Below are 25,795 nucleotides of genomic sequence, written 5' to 3'. Positions count from 1 at the left end.
AGACGCCGTTTGCTACTAATGCTTTCATCAACTCATTCATAGATGACTTACAGGCGATGAAGAAGCCATAAGTAGTGAGAGGGCCAAGCATCCTGCTAGGCAGAGCGGATGGGTTGCTCCACCGGAGAATATGAAGAAAATTAATGTTGATGACGCTCTTGGAATGCTTCGGTGGGAGCTGTGGCCGCTGTGTGCAGGGATTTTCATGGAAATTACATGGGAGCTTCAACGATCACTTTTGTGGGAATCTTTGACCCAACCACACTAGATGCCCTTGTAGTTCGAGAAGCACAGGCTTTGGCCGATGATCTCTATGAGCGGAGAATCTATATTGCTTCATATTGCAAAGCTGTCATCAACGACATCAAGCAGAGAAGTGCGGCAAGTCATGGTGCGATTATTCAAGAAATTATAGATCGTTCTAGTCTTTTTACTAGTTGCTTTTTTAGTCATGAGTATAGGAGCTCGAATATCGGTGTTGGCCGTCATGTTTGGTTGGGCAACCCGGGAGATCTTACTTTCATCCATGTAAACATTGTGATGAGTTAAATAAAAACTTCATGAGATTTTCTCAAGAAAAAAAACACAGAACAGGATTTGCCCTCGACATCGTTCAACATTTGAATGCCAATTTAACAGAGGTGAGTGTTTCCAATCACTCGAAACATGATACTAGTAATTAGGGAAAACGGAAAAAAAGAAACAGAATTTTTTCAAGCAACTGGGTAAACTGCAGGACAGTGGCTTCATTCAAGCAACTGAGACGCGATTGCAAGTTTGCACTGGACAATCCTTAGTTCGCAGAAATGTCTTCTTCTTGGCATCTTTCGTTTTCGCATGATATGGGTAGGTGGGTCACTCTGATGGCTGAATGGGCTTTCGGAGCCGCAGGCTCCTTCTCGGCTGGGGAGGTACTGATGCCATGGCGGCTGGAGTTGACGTCGTCGCGGCGCTGGTGGTGACACTCTTCTTTGGAATTGGAGGCAAGAGCACACTGCTTAGGGCATTGCGAGTATCCAGTGAAGCTCTTAGTAGCTTCAAAACCTGTTGCCAGAAAAAACAGCTGTTAAGAACATACAAAACTGGAAAAGGGGAGAAAACGATGTACTACTTCTCTTGCCTTGTTGACTTACCTGGGTTTTGTCAAGTGTTATCTCTTTCTCCACAAGCTCGCCCTTGGGAATCTTGGCTGCATGTATGGCTTGGAGACTCTTGGCCAGGGAGAAATCGACGATACGCAGATCATCAGTCACGATGAAGTTGATGGACCCTCCATTGACATAAGCCCTATAAGAAGCTTCATCTCCTCTTTTGGGGGATTTCGGATTCATCTCGTAAAGATACCTTGGAAAGTTATGGCATCTCCGAGGTAATTCTTCTACTTGGAGCACATTACTGCTGCACCCAAAGAAAGGGGCCAGCTTTGCGGATAGGAGTAAGCTTCTGCAGTCTTGTTTTACACATCCTGCTCCATTTACACTTTTGTAGAGATTATCAAGACATCCATTTGGTGACAGTCGACTATAAGTCTTCATTATAGACCCAACAGGAATGCAAAGGAGGCCAAACAAAAGATCAACCAAGTCTTGTTTAACTTCCGCGTACAACACCGAGGAATTATCCTTCTTCTGAACAAGCTTTATCGTTATTGGTTTGAACTTGGGCTCAGCCTCAATTGCTTGTGGTGCGAACAGATTGTGAGGAAGCTGGGAAGAACTCACCCCATTGGGCGTTATAGCAGCATTGAAATATAGGCCAGTCAAAGGGTGCTTAGACAGCAGTGCTCTCCTAAGCAAGCCAATCATCTGGAAGGAATACAATGTAACTGTAAATGATAGGGGGGGGGGGGGGGGGGGGGATCCCAATTTGCACTACAGAAGTATAGATCAATGTTTTAAATAGCGGACTGTCAGCTGTAGCAGGGCTATATCTTTATTTTAGAACTTTTTCGAACAATTGTGCATGAATCCTATAGTTGGTCATTTAAAACTTTGGTACAGAACTACAGATACATCAAGATTCTAAACAAATTGGTGAAATTCAAATTATAAAATCTAATAAAAACGAAGCTAGAAAGACAGACCTTATTGGAATTGAGATGTAGCACCTCCTCCTTGATATTCAATTGTTCATGCAGCCCAAGCTTGTCCATCAGGGAGAACATGAGACTCGTAGAGGAAGGAGCAACATGAAGATCATCCGTGATGATGAACTTCGATCCACCTTTGGAAAAAATCCCATCCGCAGTTTCTCCAGCAGCAACGAGAGAGCTTTGTGGCCACCTCCTAGTGTCACTAATGGTACTAGTACCACACCTGCATCGAATACCCCGTACTGTGCTGAAGTACCTTTCGCTGCAGCTCCCATAATAAAAGCAGACATATATTGCCGTCAGATCGGCGTCGTCAACTTTGACTCTAAGCCGGTCGCAGTGAAGTGCCGCGGCATTGACGGGACGAAGGAGCATGGCCTTGCACTCCTTGGTTTGGAAGTGATCTTCGCCGAGACTCTCCACGCTCCTGTACAGCTCGTCCAGGCACCCGATCTGAGACTGCTTGTTGAAGAGACGGACGATGGTGCCGAGAGGCAGCGTGAGGAAGCTGAAGAGGATGTCCACGAAGTCCTTGTCGGATTCGGCGAACAGCACCCTCTTCTTCTCCTTGTCAATGAACAGCTTCACGGCGACCGTTGGTCCGCCATTGCTCGACATGGCGTATGCAATGTGCTACAACTTCTGAAACTAAACTGATGCGCAGTTTAACTTTAGAGGATGCTTATGCAGCCCTTAAATATCCACCAAGGCCTGTTGAAGTGGCACGGTTTAATGGTCTGCGTGGAATCTCAAGGGTCTACACCAAGAGTCTTCGTACTGGAACGCTAGTATAAATGCTATAGTAATCTTTACTTTTCCCAACAGCAAGATGGTTGAGCTTCCCCGTACTAATTTATCAGACTTGAAGTGACAGGATTATAACGAGTCATGCAGAGGCCGTCTGTCTCCTTGTGTTTGTATTCTTTTTTTTTTTTGCTTTATTTTGAGCCAATAAAATTCATTCTTTGTCGAAAGAAAACTTAGGTGGTAGTTTCAGATTTTTTTAAGAAAAAAAAAAGGTTCTCATGTTCTATGTACTTCCCCCGTCTTATATAATATAATGTGTAATATATTTTTCTTCAAATCCAAACTTTCTAAATTATGACCAAGTTTGTATAAAATCTTTCAACATCTAAAATATCAAACCAATACCATTAAATTCACCCTAAACTACATTCTTTTAAAAAGGCCGAAGACCATATACTGAAATTATAGCCAAGTCCTTGAAGAAATCATAATCGTCTTCCTTCTGCACCCACTGATGGTGAGCCATAAGCAAAGCTATAAAGGTCTTTGTCTTACTGGAGCAACCTTGTTGAAACACAGAAGTTTGTAGAAGCAACAGCCGAGAAGTCATCATGTAGACCAAAAGATGCTGGCAACTACATATATCAGGTATTGTATGTATAAATGATTTTCTCTATTAACTTGATCACAGTTTATGTCATCTCACCTCATGACAGGGGCAATGCAGTTCTACTAGTGTGGTAAGAGGAGTATTTAACAAAAAAACTACCACAATTCATGAAAACGTGCCAAAAACTACCATTTTACAAATTTGTGCCGAAAACTATCACTTTTTCTCTAATCTTTAACTAAAAACTACCAAGTATGTAAATCGACCCGTTCGTCCATTTTAAACGCCCTTATGACAGGCATTGCCCACATGTAAGGGCTGGCATCGTTAGTCAACGCCGTTTGTACCTGCTGCTGCTCGCCCGTTCCGCCGCGCGCCGCGTCGCCGCTCGCCGCGCCCGCCGGTCGCACGCTGGACACAGCGAGGGTCAACGCGCGCGGCTGTGCGTTCGCTTGCACGCAAGCGAGAAGCAGGGCTGCGGAGGCGTGGGCCGTGGGACTTGCATCGGCAGTAGCAGAACATGGCAGCAGGGCGCCTAAGCTCCTCGAGGTAGCCGAGGGTGGCAAACGCGCGGATCCAGGCGGCCTGGGGGTCGAGGTCATCGCGGGCGGGTTCGCTGGAGCTGTGCGGTCGAAGCTTCGGGCCATCCATGGCGTTTTCCTGTAGCAGCAGAGGATGAGAGAGGTGAGGAGAAGGGGCCACGCGAGCGAGAAAGAAGCAGATGGGTTGGAAGGCAGAAAGGAAGAGCAGGCCGGCGGGGCTCCTCTGCTTGGTTAACTGAGGCAAGGTGCTCCGGGGGCGAGCAGGAGGAGGCCGGATCGAGGGAGGTTCTGGCGTCGGGTCTCCGTTCGTCTCCTAGCAGAGAAGAAACGAAGAAGGGAGAGAGATTAGAGCAGGGGAGGGAGAAGAAATCAGTGGAGGAAAGGCGTCGTGCGGGCCTGGCTGGGGTCACCGATGGAGCTCGCTCCAGCGGCTCGGCTCGCCGCGAAGGCTGCCGCCACTGCCGCCGTGCAGTGCGAGGCAGAGCCGGCCCGGAGCTGGTTCACCCGACGCTCGTGCTGGGGTCCGACGTGGTGTAAAGCGAGCAGGCTGCCGGAACTCCTCTGCTTTCGTCCCATGCACAAGAGGTGTTTGTTGAGATGTCAAAGAGAGAGAAGAGGGGAGGAAGAAGAAGGTTGATGATGACGTGTGGGTCCCACCTGTCATAACGGTTAACTTAACGGTCAAAATAAACAGAGTTGACTTTGCCGCCACGTCATCCCTGACTTGTGGATCCATCCTGTCAGAAAGGCGTTTAGAAGAGGCAAATCGGGCACTTTTGCGACATGGTAGTTTTTAGTCAAAGATTGGTCAAAAATTGGTAATTTTCGGCATAAATTTGTAAAGTGATAGTTTCTGGACACGTTTCCATAAATTGTGGTAGTTTTTTGTTAAATACTCGTGGTAAGAGATAAGCAGGCAAGCATAGAAATTCTTTCTATTTCACAATTACATGCAAAAGGGCAAAAGCTCCTTCACATAAGAATATACTAAGTGGAGAAGGCCTGAAGTAATGTTTGGAGTTATAAGTCACAACTGACCAAGGGCACCAAAGATCTTACCATAGTGGAATGCAAAATTAGCAGGCACCAAGGGATGAAATACGTTGCCATAGTGAAATGTCTTAGGGATCACAGTCAGGAAGAAGCTAATAATCTCCAACGCCCACCAGGCCATAGTTTGTACCATACTTCATATAGTTTGTACATATATAATTAAAAAAAACCCACTTGTCCGCAGAAACTAGGCTCGGCTGAGAACCCCAGCTACCGAAAAGGGGTCCTGGAAAGAAAAATCAGCTCCGGTTTTGAAGTTCCAGACCTCACCTCCGGCGGGATCGTTACTCCCGCGGACAGACATTTCGCAGGACTTACTTGCCATGTTTACGGAACTCTTCCTCACTTTGTAAAGCGCCTCGTCTTCTAAGGACGGTGTGAAGTTTGGATTGGCCATCACGATGGTTGCGGCCTTCAGCGCCCGTGCGCTCTGGAAGAAGAACTCGAGGAAGCCAAGCTCACTTGGCTCTCCTCTGAACTCACGGAGACTCATCACGCTGACACGCGAGAGTACGTTTTCGATGGGACCAGACTCCTCCCAGAACTTGACGGTGAGGTTACCGGTGGGTTGATCACATTCCTCGCTCTGCAGAAATTGATTAAATCAGTCGACAGATCTGAGGAAGGTGATATGACATGGTGAGTAAAGTAAGCCTCAAATTACATGTTATACATTATACTTGTGCATACCTAAATGTCATGGAAGATCTGATATGTTGGGAGTAGGGCTGGAATTAGAGCCGAGTCGAGCCAGCTCGGCTTGACTCGCTAGAGCTCGTTTCGTTAACGAGCTAGCTCGACTCGACTCGTTATTATTAACGAACTTAAATCTAAGATTGGCTCGACTCGTATAACTTGCGAGCTGGCTCGTTTAGTTTGTTAAGCTCGTTAAAGATACGAATATAAAACCCTCAAATATTATAAAAATTATTATGTATATATTAAACAATAGTAATTTCCTTGTAACGCATGAGTCTCCTAGGCGGTTGGGCCTTCAATGGCTAGGCCTTGTGTTGTGCGCTTGGGACATAGGATGCTGAGTGGCTGATCTTTTTTTATATTGAGAGTGGCTGATCTTTTGTACCGAGCCTAACGAGTTACACGAGTACTCGTGAGATTGACTCGTTTAACTTGGTCTATAAACGATCTTAAACTAAAGCTCGGCTTGTCTCGTTATTCTTCGAGTTCGAGTCGATTCGAGCCGAGTCACGAGCTACTCGTTTAGCTCACGAGATTCGAGCTTTTTTTCCAGCCCTAGTTGAGAGAAACAAGAAATCAATGCTTCCATGCATCAAACTAGCACAAAGCAACAAGTAACCTACTAGAACAGAAAAAACAACTGTGCTGGTATATATGCAGCCCCTCATGTATTACAAATTAGAAAGTGAGGCAGCCGAGTACAGTCTACAGTGGAGGTCTTGAGCATGTGAACGGTTTTGCCAAAAATATCCTCAAGGCAGAATTCCAGAAGTGAGCCATGCCAACTACTTAATAATTACTTAATTGGAGTCAAGTGCCTGATATTGTGTCATTAATCCGGTAGCATCAATTTGGTATGATGACATACCGAATACCGTCCAGCCTCCAAGAAACTGTACGCAGGAAATGTGCTAGTTTATCAAGTGTAAGTTTAATCGGTTTGACATAAGCATTGCATGCCATTTGCATCATTCACAACACAAATACTGCTAGCTGAGATAAATTGTGGCAGAGGAAATTTGTCAAATGTAAGCAGAGCATGAATAAACTGAGATAAATTTGTATCATTCTCCAAGAAACTGTAGACAGTAAGAAACACTAACGAGAAAATCTGGACATACCAGATATAAAAAAAAACAAGCAATACAATGCACAACAATAAACTGTGGCAGAGGAAAATTTCCAAAAACAAATGTCACAACACAAACAAATGAACATGCAACCACAATAATTCCAATTGCGTATTCTAGTCTGTGTGGGTAGAGACGACCTGATGGCTGAGAATAAATGGCAATGCTTGGCTGATTTAGCTGTATTGATCAAGTATGCCTAGTCATATTGCTTACCTTAATTTGTTATTCACGAGCAATTACTTAGCCTAGTATGCAGAACTGCATGTCTGCACACATATATGACTCGCATTTCACAATGGAAGAAAACGAAAAGACCATAAATAGCTCTAATAATAATTTACTTGACAGTTGACACATATATGCAAATAAGTCCGAAAACAGCAAATAATAATATCTGCTGCTAGATCGGAACAAATAATTTCAAGTAACATGTAAAGGAAATCGGTAAAAATGTAAGCAAAGCATGAATGAACTGAGATAAATTTGTCTGTAGCTTCCATTACCGAAAAAGGCTTTCGCCCCGCTTTATATATAAAGCACGATCCACAGCAACATGGTACAAACGCACGCGACCAAAACACACGCACACACCCAAGGCCGGATACAAAGATGTTGAACGCAGCAACACCTCCCCTAGCACTACAACAACCATCGGGGTCTCCGCCGTGAACACGCCACTGCGATGAGATGAAGCCATATATGATGAACCGTGAGCTCCAAAGCGGCGCCTTCAGGAAGGAAACAACACCGGAGCGCCGCCACCGCCCGACCCGAGGGTTAGAGTTTCCCCTAGAGCAACACGACGGGCGATGAGAGCCGCGACGATGCCTTCAGGAAGGGAGCGAGATTCGCCGCCGCCGGTCCGTCCGAAGAAAGAGCGGGTTTTCACCCCGGCCAACACTCATTGCCACCGAACGCCATACCCCGGCAGCCACACCGCCCCCACGGTCATAGTCACCGGGCAGCACCGAGCCACGGGCTCTGCCCATGAGCACCGCGCAACCACCACAGGGCCGCCGCCCCGGCATCCAAGGCCTAAACACCACCTCATCCGAGACCCGCCGCTACCCCAATCAAAGAGACTGAGCGGCCCCAAGCATCTGGCCACCATCGTCTCGTCCTGCTGCACCGTGCGCTAGATGAGCTCGGTCCTATCGCCAGGCGCGAGACAAGCTCGGTCCTGCAGCCGTGCGCGAGACGGGCTCGGTCCTGCAGCCAGGCGCAAGAAGAGATCGGTCCTGCAGCCCGGGCGCGAGACGAGTGAGGGAGTCCTGGAGTAGGGGGTGTCCAGATGACCGGACTATACCTTCAGCCGGACTCCTGGACTATGAAGATACAAGATTGAAGACTTTGTCCCGTGTCCGGAAGGGACTTTTCTTGGCGTGGAAGGCAAGCTTGGCGATACGGATATGTAGATCTCCTACCATTGTAACCGACTCTATGCAACCCTAACCCTATCCGGTGTCTATATAAACCGGAGGGTTTTAGTCCATAGGATAACACAATCATACCATAGACTAGCTTCTAGGGTTTAGCCTCTCTGATCTCGTGGTAGATCTACTCTTGTACTACCCATATCATCAATATTAATCAAGCAGGACGTAGGGTTTTACCTCCATCGAGAGGGCCCGAACCTGGGTAAAACTTCGTGTCCCTTGCCTCCTATTACCATCCGGCCTAGACGCACAGTTCGGGACCCCCTACCCGAGATCCGCCGGTTTTGACACCGACATTGGTGCTTTCATTGAGAGTTCCTCTGTGTCGTCGCCGTCAGGCTTGATGGCTCCTACGATCATCAATGGCGATGTAGTCCAGGGTGAGACCTTCCTCCCCGGGCAGATCTTCGTCTTCGGCGGCTTCGCACTACGGGCCAATTCACTTGGCCATCTGGAGCAGATCGAAAGCTATGCCCCTGGCCGTCAGGTCAGATTTGGAAGCTTAAACTACACGGTTGACATCCGCGGGGACTTGATCTTCGACGGATTCGAGCCACTGCCGAGCGTGCCGCACTATCACGACGAGCATGATCTAGCTCTGCCGCCAAACAGTGCCCTGGAGGCCGCACCCGCATCGGCTTTGACTCTTAATTCGGAGCCAACTGCGCCGATCGAGGATGGGTGGTTGGACGCCGCCTCGGGGGCTGCGATCCCAACGGAGATCGAGCCGAACACCAGCCCCGCACTCCGTGAGACTCGTGACTCCAAGAAGCCGGACTCCTCTCCGGACTCCGAACCCTCCGCGCCCCTGCCGATCGAATCCGATTGGGCGCCGATCATGGAGTTTACTGCCGCGGACATCTTTTAGCACTCGCCTTTTGGCGATATTCTGAAGACACTGAAGTCTCTCTCTTTATCAGGAGAGCCCTGGCCGGACTACGGTCAGCAAGGTTGGGGTACGGACGATGAAGAAATTCAAAGCCCACCCACCACCCACTTTGTAGCCACTGTCGATGATTTAACCGACATGCTCGACTTCGACTCCGAAGACATCGACGGTATGGACGCCGATGAAGGAGACGATGAAGAACCAGCGCCTATTAGGCTCTGGAAAGCCACCTCGTCATATGACATATACATGGTGGACACCCCAAAAGAAGGAGATGGCGATGGAACAGCGGAGGATGACCCCTCCAAGAAACAGCCTAAGCGCCGGCGTCAGCGGCGCCGATCAAAATCCCGCCAAAACAAATACGGCGATTCCAGCACGGGAGATAATAATACTCCGGAGAGTGCCGAAGAAAACCCCCTCCAGCAAGATTTAGCACAGGAGGATGGAGAAACCAGCCCTCATGAGAGAGCGGCAGACAGAGAGGTCGAGGACGATAATTATATGCCTCCCTCCGAAGACGAGGCAAGCCTCGACGACGACGAATTTGTCGTGCCAGAGGATCCCATCGAGCAAGAGCGTTTTCAACGCAGGCTTATGGCCACGGCAAGAAGCCTCAAGAAAATACAGCAACAACTTAGAGCTGACCAAGATTTGCTAGTCGACAGATGGACTGAAGTCCTTGCGGCCGAAGAGCATAAACTCGAACTCCCCTCCAAGAGCTACCCAAAGCGCAGGTTGCTACCCCGATTAGAGGAGGAAGCACTTGATGCGGCCGACCGGCTACCTCGTGGCCGCAACAGAGAGGCCTCTCGGCCCTCCACTCAAGCCGCACCCCGTACCAAGGCACGGGAATATGCGCCGGACTTACGAGATATGTTGGAGGACAAGGCAAGGCAAATAAGATCGATCTACGGATCGCGTGGGCGCCCCACGGCTCAAGACGGTAACTGTCACGCCGGCCACAAATTCGGCAGGGCCGAACACAGTAGATAAAGCTCATTGGAGCTACGTCGTGATATAGCCCAGTACAGAGGCGCCGCACACCCACTATGCTTCACAGACGAAATAATGGATCATCAAATCCCTGAGGGTTTCAAACCCGTAAACATCGAATCATATGATGGCACAACAGATCCTGCGGTATGAATCGAGGATTATCTCCTTCATATCCACATGGCCCGCGGCGATGATTTCCACGCCATCAAATACCTCCCACTCCAGCTTAAAGGACCAGCTCGGCGTTGGCTTAATAGCTTGCCAACAGGATCAATCAGTTGTTGGGAGGACCTCGAAGCCGCATTCCTCGACAATTTCCAAGGCACTTATGTGCGACCCCCAGACGTCGATGACCTAAGTCACGTAATTCAGCAACCAGAGGAATCGGCCAGGCAATTCTGGACACGGTTCCTAACAAAGAAAAATCAAATAGTCGACTGTCCAGACACTGAGGCCCTAGAAGCCTTCAAGCACAATATCCGTGACGAGTGGCTTGCCCGGCACCTTGGACAGGAAAAGCCGAAGTCTATGGCAGCACTCACGACACTCATGACCCGCTTTTGCGCGGGAGAAGACAGCTGGCTTGCTCGTAGCAACAATATGACCAAGAACCCTGGTAATTCGTATACCAGGGATAGTAGTAGTAGGTCGCGTCGCAACAAGCAGAAGCGCCGCATTAACGGCGACAATACTGAGGATACGGCAGTTAATGCCGGATTTAGAGGCTCTAAATCCGGTCAGCGAAAAAAGCCATTCAAAAGGAATCCTAGGGGGCTGTCCAGTTTGGACCGAATACTCGACCGCTTATGCCAGATACATGGCACCCCCGAAAAGCCGGCCAATCACACCAATAGGGATTGTTGGGTGTTCAAGCAGACAGGAAAGTTAAATGCCGAAAATGAAGACAAGGGGCTGCATAGCGATGACGACGAGGAGCCCCGGCCGCCGAACAACAGTGGACAGAAGGGTTTTCCCCCACAAGTGCGGACGGTGAACATGATATACGCAACCCACGTCCCCAAAAGGAAGCGGAAGCGCGCGTTAAGGGACGTATACGCGGTAGAGCCAGTCGCCCCAAAGTTCAACCCATGGTCCTCCTGCCCGATCACCTTTGATCGAAGGGACCATCCCACTAGCATCCGTCATGGCGGATTCGCCGCATTGGTTCTAGACCCAATTGTTGACGGATTTCATCTCACTAGAGTCCTTATGGACGGCGGCAGCAGCCTGAACCTGCTTTACCAGGATATAGTGCGGAAAATGGGCATAGATCCCTCGAGGATTAAGCCCACTAAAACGACATTTAAAGGCGTAATACCAGGTGTAGAGGCCAACTGTACAGGCTCAGTCACACTTGAAGTGGTCTTCGGATCTCCGAATAATTTCCGAAGCGAGGAGTTAATCTTCGACATAGTCCCATTCCGCAGTGGCTATCACGCACTGCTCGGGCGAACCGCATTCGCCAAGTTCAATGCGGTACCGCACTACGCATACCTTAAGCTCAAAATGCCAGGCCCTCGAGGAGTAATTACGGTCAATGGAAACACCGAACGCTCCCTCCGAACGGAGGAGCACACGGCGGCCCTTGCAGCAGAAGTACAAAGCAGCCTCTCCAGGCAGTTCTCTAGTCCGGCCATTAAACGACCGGACACTGTCAAGCGCGCCCGGAGTAACCTACAACAAGACCGCCTGGCACGACCCGAGCAGGCGTAGCAATGCGTCCTCAACCCCAGCCCTCGCAAAAATGCGATACCAGTACTTTGCGTACATAATTACGCTCTAGAAATACCATGGGTACAGGGGAGGGGCACCATCACGGCACGCCCGAAACACGGCTTAAACCGCACCAGGGGGTGCCGATTTTTTAATTTTCTCTTACTTTCAGGACTCCACTCTTTGGAAGGCCTGTTCAGCAGTTCAATTGCCGCAGAAACGATGCAAGAACCAGGGAAGCAGACAAGCCACGCCGCATTACGGAACTCCCAGGTGGTCTATATCACGAGTAGTATACCTGTTTTGCATACTATTCCGCAGCTTGCCCCTGGAACGGACATGTTACATAGTCCAACCTTTTGCTTATCGCATTATTTGTATCGTTCTGCTTTGATCGCAGCCCTCTTTAATAAACAATGCATAGCTTTTGTCTATTTTTGCATTACTCTTTTTTAATATATGTTCCTTAACGACATGTTGCATCCGTACACTTTGGTACGACCAAAATACGCCAGGGGCTTTAGTACCCCTCAATATGGTGTGAGAAGTCCGAACACTTTAACAAGTGCGGTACCCCGAACTTATAGCATTATATGCATCGGCTCCGAATCATGTCTTGGGTCAATAGTTGGGTTTGCCCGGCTCCTATGTTTTGGTGCCTTACGTTCCGCTATATTGGCTAAGGTAGCACTAGGAGAACCACTGCGATTGTGCCCCAGTTGAGCTGGGTCGAGCACCTCAGTGGAGAAAGCTAAAACTGACTGTCATGATGAAGCGAGAGCTGGTCACTGTTCGAGAGGTTTTTCGAGTCCCTAAAGACTTATGCCGCTTAGAGCGAGGAGCCGGCTCTGTCCGGCCAAGGCGTGGATAGCGCCCCGAACTCGGTCTTCCGAATACCAAGGGCTTCGCCGAAATTTAAAATTATAGAATTCTATGGCTAAGTGAGAGTGTTCACGCATTATAGTCCGATTGCCTTGTTCGTTGGGCTGAGCGCCTCCCTCGAAGGACCCAAACATGGGGAAAAGAGCGCTCAGGTTTATCCCCGAACACCCCAGCACTAGCGGCACGGGGGCAGAAGCCGACGACTTGCCATCTCTCAGAATTGATAAACAACCGCACAGAAGGTAATATTTTAAATTCCAACAGCATTGCTTAGCGCATATGAACAAGTTTTCAGCGCACAAGATAAAACGAGCAAGTTTCACTCAAAAATTACATCCATAGAACATTCATCCGCCACAAGGCAGGCACCCTTCAGAACATCCTTATAATAATTCTCGGGCTTGCGATGCTCTTTCCCCAGCGGTGGCCCGTCCTTCACAAGCTTCTCAGAATCCAGCTTGCCCCAGTGCACCTTAGCACGGGCAAGGGCCCTACGGGCACCTTCAATGCAGACGGAGCGCTTGATGACTTCGAGCCTTGGACAGGCCTCCACCAGCCGCCGCACTAGCCCGAAATAGCTCCCAGGCAGAGCCCCTCCAGGCCATAGCCGAACTATGAGGCCCTTCATGGCCTGTTCGGCCGCCTTGTGGAGCTCGACCAGTTGCTTCAGCTGGTTGCTCAGGGGGCACGGGGTGTCCGGCCTCAGCATACTGAGACCAGAACACCTTCTCTGTCGAGCTGCCCTCCTCGGCTCGATAGAATGCGGCGGCATCGAACACACTCCGGGGAAGATCTGTGAACGCTCCTGGAGAGCTCCGAATTCGGGTAAGTAACAAGTAGCTCACGTTTATGTGTTTGCTTTGCATAAAGAATGCCTTACCCGCCGCTATCTTCTTCACCTCATCCAACTCCTGGAGGGTCTTCTAGGATTCGGCCTTGGCAGACTTGACATTTTCAATAGCCACCGTGAGCTCGGACGCTTGCGTCTTTGAGTCAAGCTCCAAACTCTCATGTTTTTCTATGAGAGCCTGGAGCTCTTGCCGTACCTTGCCAATCTCGGCCTCATACTTCTCCCGCTCGGTGCGCTTTGTGGCCGCCCTCTTCTCGGCCTCGACCAGCGCTTGATTAAGGGTCGCCACCTCAGACGTGGCCCCTACAATAGCCACGATAATACTGTCATTTTTTTGCAATTGCACCTTTTTATATATATTTAAACAAGGTATTTCTTACCTTCATTGTCCTCGAGCTGCTTCTTGGAACGCCCGAGCTCTTGCTCGGACCGCTCGAGGTTCTGCTTTAGCGTGTCCACTTCCCCAGTCAGTGCGGCGGACGCAAGCAGAGAAGTCTGCATACGCATATTGACTCCTTTTTGTTAGACTCCTGTGAATTTTATTTGATCCTCTATTCGGCTTTTCTTCCCGAACGCCAAACAGAGCATCAGGGGCTACTGTCTATGCGGTAATATTATTTACACAATCTTTACTTACCTCAAAGCCTGTTAAAAGGCTAGTACAAGCTTCAGTTAGTCCGCTCTTAGCGGACTGAACCTTCTGGACCACCGCACTCATAATGGTGCGGTGCTCCTCGTCGATGGAGGCGCCTTGGAGCGCCTCCAACAGATTGTCCGGCGCCTCCGGTTGGACGGGGGTCACCGGCACGGTGGGCTTGCTCCTCTTGGAAGGAGGTCCCCCGCCGGACTCTAGAACCTTTGAAGGTTCCGAAGCGGTGTCCGGCCTAGAGCCGGACTTGGAGCCCTGGGGGGTTTCATCCCCTTTACTCCTGGAGTCCGGGAGGTCGCCTTGCGGCGCCTCCAGGACCACCTCCTCCCAGCTTGGAACCTGTTGGGACAACACTTCGGTGTCGTCCGTAGGGCGGGAGGAGGAAGCCGTCGGAAGCGAGTTCACATCCGACGAGTCCAGTGAGCCGCTCGACGACGCGTCGAGCCGGTCTTTGGGTGGGCTGCATAAACATATTCGACATAAGGGAAAGCTGTGCAATAAACGAATACTATGAATTACTCTGGTATCCGGATACTTACGATTTTGCCAGGGGCTTGGCCCTGGGCGGCCACTCCTCTCCGCCGTCGTCGGCGTCGGTGGAATAGTCTGGAGGAAGGGTTTTCCCCTTCTTGGACCCTCCGGCCTCTCCAGCAAGGGCGGCCTTCCTTTTCTTCTCACCTCCCGCTGGAGGGGGGGAGGTCTCTTCTTCTTCCTCCTCGTCTTCACGGGAGGAATGCGCCTCGGAACCGTCGGATGATGGGTTCGACACCTCCTGGCGCCGGGCACTCTTTCGAGTCCCCGTGGCCTTTTTCGCGGCCTTCTTCTCCGGCACCACATAGGGTGCCGGAACTAGCAGCTTTGCCAAACGAGCGTCCGCTGGGCCTTCGGGCAAAGGAGCCGGACAGTTGATTTGTCCGTACGTCTCCTGCCAATCCTGTCAAAGGCAAGGGAGTTTAGATCCTGCATGGAGTCAAACTATGAAAAACTGATACCCTGTAAAAGGTAAAAATAGCTTACCGCACGAGCGTGACGCTGCATGCTGAATCTGCGATCCTCGGTTGCGGATGCGGGGGCCTCGGCGCCTTTGAAAAGCACCTTCCAGGCATCTTCGTACGTCGTGTCGAAGAGCCTACTCAAAGTTTGGTGCCGCGCCGGGTCAAACTCCCACAGGTTGAAAGCCCGTTGTTGACACGGGAGGATCCGGCGGATGAGCATAACCTGGACGATGTTGACAAGCTTGAGCTGCTTGTCCACCAGGGTTTGGACGCATGTTTGGAGTCCGGTCAGCTCTCCTTTTTTACCCCATGACAGGCCCGTCTCTTTCCAGGACGTGAGCCGCGTTGGGGGTCTGGATCGGAACTCGGGGGCTGCGACCCACTTAGGGTCGCGCGGCTCGGTGATGTAAAACCACCATGATTGCCACCCCTTCAGGGTCTCCACAAAGGAGCCCTCGAGCCATAAGATGTTGGGCATCTTGCCCACCATGGCGCCTCCGCACTCCGCCTGGTTTCCGCGCACTACCTTCGGCTTGACGTTAAAAGTCTTGAGCCATAGGCCGAAATAGGGGCAGATGCGGAAGAAGGCCTCGCACACGATGATAAACGCCGAGATGTTGAGGACAAAGTTCGGGGCTAGATCGTGGAAATCCAGGCCATAGTAGAACATGAGCCCCCGGACAAATGGGTGGAGAGGGAAACCCAATCCGTGGAGGAAATGAGGGAGGAACACCACCCTCTCATGGGGCCTAGGGGTAGGGATGAGCTGCCCTCCTTCGAGAAGCCGGTGCGCAATGTCGTTGGACAAGTATCCGGCCTTCCTTAGTCTTTTGATGTGTCCCTCCGTAACGGAGGAGACCATCCACTTGCCTCCCGCTCTGGACATGGCTGGAGAAGGTTGAGGTGGGAAGTGCGAATTTGGGCGCTGGAGCTCGAGTGCACGAAAATGGATAGGCAAAGGAGGAAGAAGGCGTAGGTGAAAAGGTGGATCCTTATCCCCTTATATGGGTGGACGCGGCTATGCGTCCCCACCAGCCTGGTAAAACTCGCTTATCTCCCAAGCGCCGTAATCAATGGCGCGGTTGGGTTACCCACGCCCGTATTGATGAGAATCCCGGAATAAGGGGACACGATCTCTGCTTTAACAAGACGTGCCAAGGAAGCCGCCTCGCATAACACGCTGAGATGGGACAGTAAAACGGTTCGAATAAAAGCTTGGCCGTGGTGTGATGTCACACTACGGAATACGTCAGCAGATTAGATTTGCGTAAATATTATTCTCTCTATGGCAATATGTGGAAACTTATTTTGCAGAGCCGGACACTATCTTTGTGTTCAAAATCTTCTACGAAGTACTTGGAGGAGGAACCCGCCTTGCAATGCCGAAGACAATATGCGCGCTGGACTCGTCATCATTGAAGCCTGATTCAGGGGCTACTGAGGGAGTCCTGGATTAGGGGGTGTCCAGATGACCGGACTATACCTTCAGCCGGACTCCTGGACTATGAAGATACAAGATTGAAGACTTCGTCCCGTGTCCGGAAGGGACTTTCCTTGGCGTGGAAGGCGAGCTTGGCGATACGGATATGTAGATCTCCTACCATTGTAACTGACTCTATGCAACCCTAACCCTACCCGGTGTCTATATAAACCGGAGGGTTTTAGTCTGTAGGACAACACAATCATATCATAGGCTAGCTTCTAGGGTTTAGCCTCTCTGATCTCGTGGTAGATCTACTCTTGTACTACCCATATCATCAATATTAATCAAGCAGGATGTAGGGTTTTACCTCCATCGAGAGGGCCCGAACCTGGGTAAAACTTCGTGTCCCTTGCCTCATGTTACCATCCGGCCTAGACGCACAGTTCAGGACCCCCTACCCGAGATCCGCCGGTTTTGACACCGACAACGAGCGATGGACCAAAGCTGGGGACGAGCCAACTCTTCGACGAAGATTGCGCCCGGGCACCGAGAAGAGGGGTTGAAGGCATGCACAAGCCGCTCACCGACGGGCCGACGCCGAAGAGATCCAGCCGCCGCCGTGAGACGAACCCGACCACCGCCAAGGGCCACCACCACGCCGTGGTAGCCCCATCCACGCCGAGCACAGCCCGCGGCACCTGCCATCGCCGGATCGGCCGGGGGCCGGCAGGCCCGCCACCACCAAGGAGCGTTGCAGCAAGGGGCGGTCACCTGAGCCGACCACCACCTGCAGGAGCCGGAGCCTCGCCACCACATAGGCCCAGGCCACCCGCGCCGCAGCTTCGTCAGATCTGAGCCACGCCCAAAGTCGCCGCCACCGGGAGCAGAGAACGCCCCAGCCCGCACCAGCCACGCCACGCCGCCGCCGCCCAGCCCCGATGGCCCGCACCATCCAGCGCCGTGCGGGGGGAGGAAGAGGCCCTGCCGCCACCCGAGCTGGCCGGGCTTTGCCCGCCAGCACGCGGGGGCAGCGGCGAGGGGAGGGAGGAACAAGGAGGAGGGCCGAGCCCGCGCGCTAGGGTTCCCCCCCCCCCGGCGGCGCCCGCGGGAGCGGCCAGGAGGGGAGGGGAGTCTATCCACTCACCTGTAGCTTCCATTAGCTGTTTGGGAAGAAAAGGTTAGCAAAAGCAATACTATCATCAAAATTATTGTCACATGCAGTTCTCCTGCATTGTTCGAAAAAAAATACTATCATCAAAATTCTTTTCTCATGAGCAAATGGGGCTTTTTTGCGGCTAAGATTCAGCAGTGCTAGCAGCTCAACGCCAAGTACTGCAAATTATATTATACTGGTCCATAAATAAATGATTGGTCTGATTTGTAGAAGTGACAAATCATACTTCCATAGATGAAAGTAGCAGAATATACTAATTACCAGATGGCGTAGCAGTGGAGAGAAAAAAACAAGAATGATGTATGCACTAAACAAGATCTCATGGTCATAATTCACACATGTCAAATTAGATGTAAAGGCTGCAAAGCTTAGTCCGGATGCCTTAAATCTTAACCACATTTTGCTACTGCTAATTTCCAGAAGTGAGCTCTGACAGCTTTTTACAATAAATTAGTCAAGATAAGTTCCTAACACTACAAGAAAAAAATGTAAGCCGTGTGCCTAATACATTCGGCTTATGTCGATTTGCACTCGGCTTATATATAAACCGAGTAAAACTCCCGGTTTATAGGACACGGCTTACAGGGGACCGGCTTACCAGGTATAAGCTGGGTGTCGTGCTAAAAAAACTCAGTTTATATATAAACCGAGTGTTTGCGCGAGGCACACGGATTAATAAAGTAACATAACGGTAGTCATGTGCTAACGGCCATGTGTCGGCATCGGGCCGCACAACAGACAATTTATATATATTATATATAAGCCGAGTGCCTCCTTCTCGGCTTATATTTGGCAGGCCGCCACTTGTAATGCCTATAAGCCGGGTGTCTGGCACCTGTTACACACGGCTTATACCTTATAAGCCGAGTGCCAAATCTGAGGTATTGTGGTTTGCAGTTATTCAAAGGGAAGTGTTTGTGGCTGGGGCGCCGGCCGAACCGTTGCGCCGGTCGCGCTCTGTGCGTTGGATCTCTTTTGATCCAAGGACGTTGTTTGTGCCACGTGTTACCACAGACCCATGTTTTTTTAACGCGCACGGGTTATCCCTTCCCCAGTTTTTTGCTGCAACCGCACGGGGGCGTCATTTCGGTGCGAGGAGGCAGGGCGACCTGCGGGCGACGGGCTTGTTGGCGCCTGGAGATTAGGAGCGGCGGCGGCGGCCCAGGGCGGATCTCGATTCTCCGGCGATCTATGGCTTTCCCGGATGGTAACTCTCCCCTCCTGCTCTCCCTTTCGTTGTTGTCTCCCCCTCCCCCGTTGGCTTTAGGGTTAGGGCGGGTTATGGTGCGAGCGAGTCATTTGTGTTCCCACGGGCCGGCGCGGACGGGGACGGGGTGGTGTTCCCGCGAGTCGAGGGAGGGGGCGGGGTGGTGTTCCCGTGGGCAGAGGGAGGGGGCGGGTGGTGTTCCCGCGGGCAGATGGAGGGGGCGGGGTGGTGGATTTGAATCTTGTGTTCACTAGGGATTTGGGATGGGATTGGGATTAGGATTTGGGAGGATTTGGGATTTTGTTCATCCACGAACTATTGGATACAGGGAATTGGTATTGCTATGTTTAAATGGTCACTGGACACTTCCGAGGGGAATTTGTGAGGAACATTTTGTTTTAGATGATACAGTAGAACAGAGTAAACTTCAGATCACCATGTGAAGATGCATGCACACTACTGTGTTTGTGTTTTTGTGTTGTATATACGGCCGAAACCAACTTTGTACTTTTGCAAATGTACGTGCACTTTGTCTAAGATCATCATCTGCAAGCATGTAGGAGTACTAGAGTTTACCAGCAAATGTACTAGATCAATATGTATTCCGAACCTTTTTTTGCGTATGATGAACCAAGTTTGAACTCCGCAGCCCAATACCCCTGCTTCTGAATCGAGGATCATTTCAGATTTGATTGCTGAAACTAGAACAAACAGAAATGAATTCATGTCTGAACATGAATCTTATGCGGCGGATTTACCAGTAGCTTACACGGAGTGACGGAGTTATGACCGGCCTTGCGCCGAACGCGTGTTCGCAGTAGCAGTTACACGAAACATGTGAACTCTTACTTATGTATCTCAAGCTCCAGCGCTGAATAGAATGACGCTGAAAATTAACTTGTTTGAGATCCTGAAGGAATCACACACCGCATAGAGGCATCCTTGTTTGCCATGTAAATTTGTAAATAGGTTTCTTGGTGCTGCAAAATCTCCTAGGTTTTATTCTATAGCAGACGTACTTGTATAAATGCTAATTTTAGAGTGCAATGTTTTATTCTGTACATTTTTTATGTGTGCTTGTATGTTTCATAGGTTTTACAGATTTTTTAGGTGTTCTTGTATGTTTTTTCCTAGCTACTGATGATGCAGTTTTAGGGTTTTATTGACTTGTTTTTTTCCTTTTTGTAGATGTCGCAGGCACCGCTGGTGAGAATGAAGGGAGTAAGAAGGTTAAGAAGAAGATCAAGAAGAAAGGCAATCTATGTGGCTTTAAGTCAAGGTTTAACTCAAAAAGGCTGGCTGAGATTGGGAAGCAAGTAACACCAGAAAAACAGAGAATCATAAGGGAGGGACCGTTTGGAGACTTGTTGGACATCCGGTCTTTCAAGGTGCCCCATGAGGTCATTGAGTTTTTTGTGATGAACACGAATCACATACTCTCTGAGTTCAAACACAAGAACAAGTCCATCACCTTCAGCAAGCTCATGGTGAAAAGGATTTTCAACGTGCCATCCGGTGATAGACCCGTGAAGCTTCTTAAGAAGAGTGATGAACGTGATCTTCGCAGCATCTACAAGGAGGGGAACAGGGCTCCAATCGCCCATGTTGTCAAGTTGCTCACTAGTTGCAGCGATGAGGACGTGGTTATGATAAATAGGACTTGGACACTCCTTGCGTTGGCAACAGTTTTGTGCCCAGGCACTGGCAATATGGTGAATCTTGAGTATCTAGCTTCCTTGGAAGATATGTCTTTGGTGCATGAATTCACTTGGGATGAGCACTTGTTGGCACGAGTGATGGAGGAGGTTGGAGTCTTTCAAGAGAAGAAGAGGATGCAAGCAAATACAGAAAAAGCAGCGGAGTTTCAGATCGCTTCATGCCTTCCCATGTTAGCGGTATGCAACGCAACATTATGAAATACATGCATTTTTTCTTTGCTGCATGAAACCTTATATACATTTCTATAGCTCGCATTTATGTTTTTGTTGGCTAATGTCCTTTTCCATTCTATGCAGATCATATACATGGATCATATTGATATTCCGGTCGGCCTCCCAAATGAGCATGCCATTGATTATTCCGTGTCGAGGATACATTTTGTTTGTCAAAAGGATTTTGATTGGTTGGATAAAGTTGACAAGAACAAGCTCACTCTTGTCCAACCTTTCTACGGGAAACACACCCAAGTAATTTTGCTACATCCCGCCTATGTATTTTCCTTTGCCAATGGAGTATTAAGACCCCCCCTGTTTTTTGCTCACTGAATTTGCATGTAGCAATCTTTGCTTTTCCATTTAAGTTATGGCAGCCTTCTTATTTCCGCCACTCATGTTTTGTTTTCCTAGATACGGAGTTTGTGCAACACCCCCTATGCAGCACAACTCGCGGGACAGGAAGTTGGTGCTGAAGCAGCCAGTGGGCAGGGAGTTGGTGCTGAAGCACCTAGTGGCCAAGGAACTAGTGGCCAAGGAAGCCAAATTCAAGGTGCTGAAATTCAAGCAAAGGACTCTCAATCAAACGAGGCTCAACAAAATGTTGAAGCTGAACCACACCTATCATCCTCGCTCAATGATTGGCTGCAGCAATCATTCCCTAGCATGCAAGATCTAAGGGTACTTTTCCCCCATCTAAACTATTTTTTTCTTTGTATTCATTTCCTGTTTGCCTTTGGCTTTGCATTATTTACTATACCCAGTTGCAAGTGTATATTTTGTTTGCTGCATCCCTCATTCTGATGTGCTACAACCATGTTCTGTTTTTGCTTCATATGTGGTTTAAGTTCATACCTACTAGGCTTTTTTCTGCATCCATATGTCTAGTGTGCTACAACTACATCCTGTTTTTGCTTCAAAGATATCATAATTTTGCTACATCCATATCAATAATTTGCTACCTAGAGGTATAGACCATTTGTTTTTTATGCTTCATCCATGACAGTAAATTGCTACAATCACACTGTTTATTTGATACATAGTGACACAGCAGCACACCTACTTGTTTCTCGCTTCATCCATACCTCTAATGTGCTACACCCACATTTGTGTTTTTTTACATCCATACTTCTCAAAATCTGGATATACTTGTCACTAAAAATGTTGGCCACTTGCCTTCTTGTAGGTACCAACTCAGTTTCAAATGCTCTACGACAAGCACAAGGGTATTTTTGCAGCAGAGGTGGATGGTGTAGTAGGCAAGTTTGGACAGTGTTTAAAGGAATTGCAGTGCAACCGGATGGCTGCTCTCCTTCGTGATGTTGGAGACGCCATCACAGCTACCAATGAACCCAACTTTTCCTTTGAAGCACCTATCATGGACGAATGTCGCGGAAAAGAGAATGATGCTAAAGCTGCAAATGCCGACATTGGTGCTCAAGCTCAAGCTCAAGGTACAACACCTAGCATCAACAAGGATGAAGTCACCGGATTGAACCTAGAAGTTGCAACAGAGGCTGCGGAAACTTGTGAGCAACAAAGAGTGAGTTTCGAGATGGAAGGCAACGCCTCACCTCACAGCCCCCCACTCTTCTATGATGCACCCAGGAGTGCGACAGCCGGCATTTGGGACGACGAGCCATCCTGTGAGTTGTTCCCAAAGGGCTCCGGAAACTATGAGATGATGCATTCCACGGATGAGCCTATAATTAAGAAGAGCACAGTCAGCCCCATCTATGCAAACATCCCCGTGTTTCCTGTTTCAGACGATGATGACAGCCCAAGTATGCTTCCTTCATCTTGCATCATTTCTTTTTGTTTTTCTCCATATCATTTTTTCACATTTGTGTGATTCCAGCAAATTCTTTTTGTACAATCTCTTGCAAACTCATCCATTTGTATTTTTTTGCTACAGCTCTTAAGATGGTCGCTACAGAAGAGCATTTTGCTGATGCAAGCAGTGGCCCTAGCACACATGACAAGAACACTAGGAAGAAGAGGATGGCCAAAGTTCCAGCCATAAAAAATACCAAGGCAAAGAAGCAAAAGGTCGACAAGGCTGCAGAAATGTATGAGAGGTTTGTAAAACATGGGAAACCATTGAGGAAATCACAACCCAATGAACAAGTGTGAGCTACCTAAGCCTTATCTGTTTTTGCTTTCTATTTTTTTATTTTTTCTGCTCAAAACAAATGATTCATTTTGGTTGCATCTATGGTAACAGGACACCTTTCATCAAGCTAGGTGGATTTTACCTTGTTTGCTTCAAGCCTCGTGGGGATATGAATGATGAGGTCATGTCACTATGTATCAAGATGAATAACATTACATCCCGTGCAGCAAAAGAACCGGAGCTGAAGAAATACATTTTCTCAGTCCACGCAGGGGTAAGTTTTTGTAAAAACAAGCAATGCTTCATTCTTTTCTTTCTTTTCACATTTTCGTTGCAACACACACTAACCATTTTGTTGTATCTTTCAAGTAGATCCTACTAAAACAAGACCCATCAACTTTCCAACCAGCAAAACTCATGGCTGAGCTTGAAAGGGCTATGAAAGTGTTCAAGGTTCAAAAGTTTGACCTCGTAAGTTTCACGAAGCTTTCTTTTGTTCCACACCACAAATAACTTCCAAATATGATCCAATGATGTGACGCGGCTGTAACATTTTTTACATGTTCTGAGTACCTTTTCGCCTTTCTTTTGTTTTTTGCAGCTCTTTTTCACAATTGTTCATGATCACCATTGGATAGTTGTTTGCGCAAACTTGCTTCACAAGCAGTGGAATGTATTTGACTCAATCCATTCAAAAGGAAAACAATCTCCTTTGAAGAAGCAAGCCAATAACCTGGTATGCTCATGCTCTCTAATTTTTTCTGTTTAGCCTTCAGATTCATCTACATAAATGCCCTGTTGTCATCTTTACACACCTCATTTTATTTTTGAAACTTTTGTGTGTGTTTTCGGTGCTAGATCACAAACTTTGCAACCCTCGCACAAGAGTGCAGCAAATTCAATGTCAATGTTGGATCCTTCGCCTGTGTTGACCTAGAGGATTACCCAAAGCAAGATACCCTATGAGTTTTCTTTTTGAATTTTGCTTCAATCATGTGTTCCATTTCAACATTTTGTTTTTTCAACTACGCATGGGAAGTATGATGGAGAACTTTTTTTATCTCACAGATGTGATTGTGGTTTTTTTGGGCTCAAGTATGTGGAGAACTATGATGGGAAGTCAATGAGAGAGTTCAAGCAGGTACACATTTTTAATTTTTTGTCTTGTCATTTTGTTACAATCTACTTTCTTTGTTTTCAATACTCATGCAACAGAAGAATACCATGTTTTGTTGTTGCTTCATATGTGGTTCAAGTTTGTACCTACTAGGCTTTTTTAGCTACATCCATATGTCTAGTGTGCTACAACTACATTCTGCTTTTGCTTTATCCATATCATAATTTTGCTACATCCATAAAAAAATTTTGCGGTGGATGGATGTGAACTTTTTGCATTCATCACTCATGCAACTCAAGAATAACGAGTATCATACTTGCTTACTTTTTGTATTCATTTTTTACAGGAAGACATGGCGCGATACCGCATCGATGTGGCATGCAACCTTTTCAGCCACCCAATGAACAATGCCCCAAAGGAGCGGGCGTTCAACGATGAGTTGGCGGCTTGATTTTCTGGAAGGTTCAAGACGAACAAGCTTGTTTCTTCGTTAGGTCTAGATCATGTCCGAGGTGGTAGCGTTCTGATAGGATTAGAGTAGTGCGCGTTCGTATGTAAACTGTTGATACCTCCAGTAAACATGTGTCCTTTTGGTATGTAAACCGATGATAACTTGATATTTGGATGATGCACTTATGTTTTTAATGGATGCGTTCTACTGTTTGCCAACATGATCATGCGTTGACAATTGTTTTTTGTTTCACTGGTTCTAAAATATGAAAATATTTCAAACTTCATCCATTGAAGTTTCAAGGGAATCTCTGTGCATTTTCCCCCTCAAAACATATTTTCTGAAAAATAATATGTGAATGCTATTCTTTTGTCACACATTTAAATTGCTGGAAGCTCACAGGAAATAGCTACAACCTTCTGTTAGATTTGTTGCAGAGCCAAAATATACTTTTTTACCTGCAAATTAGCTACGTCCCTACAATATTTTTGCTGGAAGCATAATATAAATATGCTTCCTTTCCCAACTTTTGTTGTACAGCTAAATCAACACTTTAAATCATTCAAGGCTTTTTCCTTTTCAAACTTGTTATTTTGCTTCAACCATGTTTTAAAAAGCTTCAACCATGTTTGCAAAAAGCTTCAACCATGTTTCCTAAAAGCTGCAACCATATTTTGAAAAAGTTTCAACCATACTTTGAAAAAGTTACAACCAAGTTTTCAAAAGCTTCAACCATGTTTCCTAAAAGTTGCAACCTTGTTTACAGAAGCTTCAACCATGTTTTTAAAAAGCTGCAACCATGCTTTTCAGAAATCTTCTAAACATGTTTTCTTAAAGCTTCAAACATGTTTTCTAAAAGCTTCAACCATATTTTCAAAAAGATTCAACCATGTTTTTTAAAAGCTTCAACCATGCTTTTCAAAAGCTTAAAACATGTTGTTTTTAAGCATGGATCAAGCTGTGGTTACAACAACCATTGAGTACTATTTAAAAAAATAAGAAAAAACCCACATTCTGCTTTTTTAAAAAATTCTACAAATTTTGGCACCATCATACTACAAAAAGTAAGCTCTCACAAACATATAACAAT

The 25,795-nt window shown here is 48.0% G+C and overlaps 3 protein-coding genes across 3 annotated transcripts in view; 1 reads left to right on the top strand and 2 right to left on the bottom strand.

Moving 5' to 3' along the window:
* Positions 1-48: 48 nt before the first annotated feature.
* Positions 49-4,812, bottom strand: LOC125528510 (uncharacterized). Its single transcript, XM_048692969.2, has 3 exons — positions 2,084-4,812; positions 1,134-1,805; positions 49-1,044 (listed from the first exon to the last, which is right to left on the bottom strand). The coding sequence occupies exons 1-3, from the start codon at positions 2,708-2,710 to the stop codon at positions 856-858; spliced, it is 1,488 nt and encodes a 495-aa protein (XP_048548926.2). The 5' UTR covers positions 2,711-4,812; the 3' UTR covers positions 49-855.
* A 419-nt stretch (positions 4,813-5,231) lies between these two features.
* The window catches only part of LOC147992559 (uncharacterized), a 28,900-nt gene continuing 8,336 nt past the window's right edge, over positions 5,232-25,795 (bottom strand). The window contains exon 3 of the mRNA XM_087539066.1: positions 5,232-5,630. Coding sequence (XP_087395192.1) covers positions 5,232-5,630 — 399 coding nt within the window. The remainder of the gene's footprint in view (positions 5,631-25,795) is intronic.
* Positions 20,497-24,705, top strand: LOC147992560 (uncharacterized). The gene is made up of 11 exons (XM_087540792.1): positions 20,497-20,988; positions 21,109-21,279; positions 21,439-21,705; positions 22,211-22,808; positions 22,940-23,153; positions 23,249-23,411; positions 23,510-23,608; positions 23,739-23,873; positions 23,996-24,095; positions 24,202-24,278; positions 24,601-24,705. The coding sequence occupies exons 1-11, from the start codon at positions 20,512-20,514 to the stop codon at positions 24,703-24,705; spliced, it is 2,406 nt and encodes an 801-aa protein (XP_087396918.1). The 5' UTR covers positions 20,497-20,511.

This window comes from Triticum urartu, chromosome 1A, assembly GCF_056163025.1.
Source record: "Triticum urartu cultivar PI428250 chromosome 1A, HENAU_Tu73, whole genome shotgun sequence".
Taxonomy (NCBI): Eukaryota; Viridiplantae; Streptophyta; class Magnoliopsida; order Poales; family Poaceae; genus Triticum; species Triticum urartu.
The sequence above is the reverse complement of the archived record's forward strand: the minus strand, read 5'-3'. Positions and strand labels throughout refer to the sequence as shown.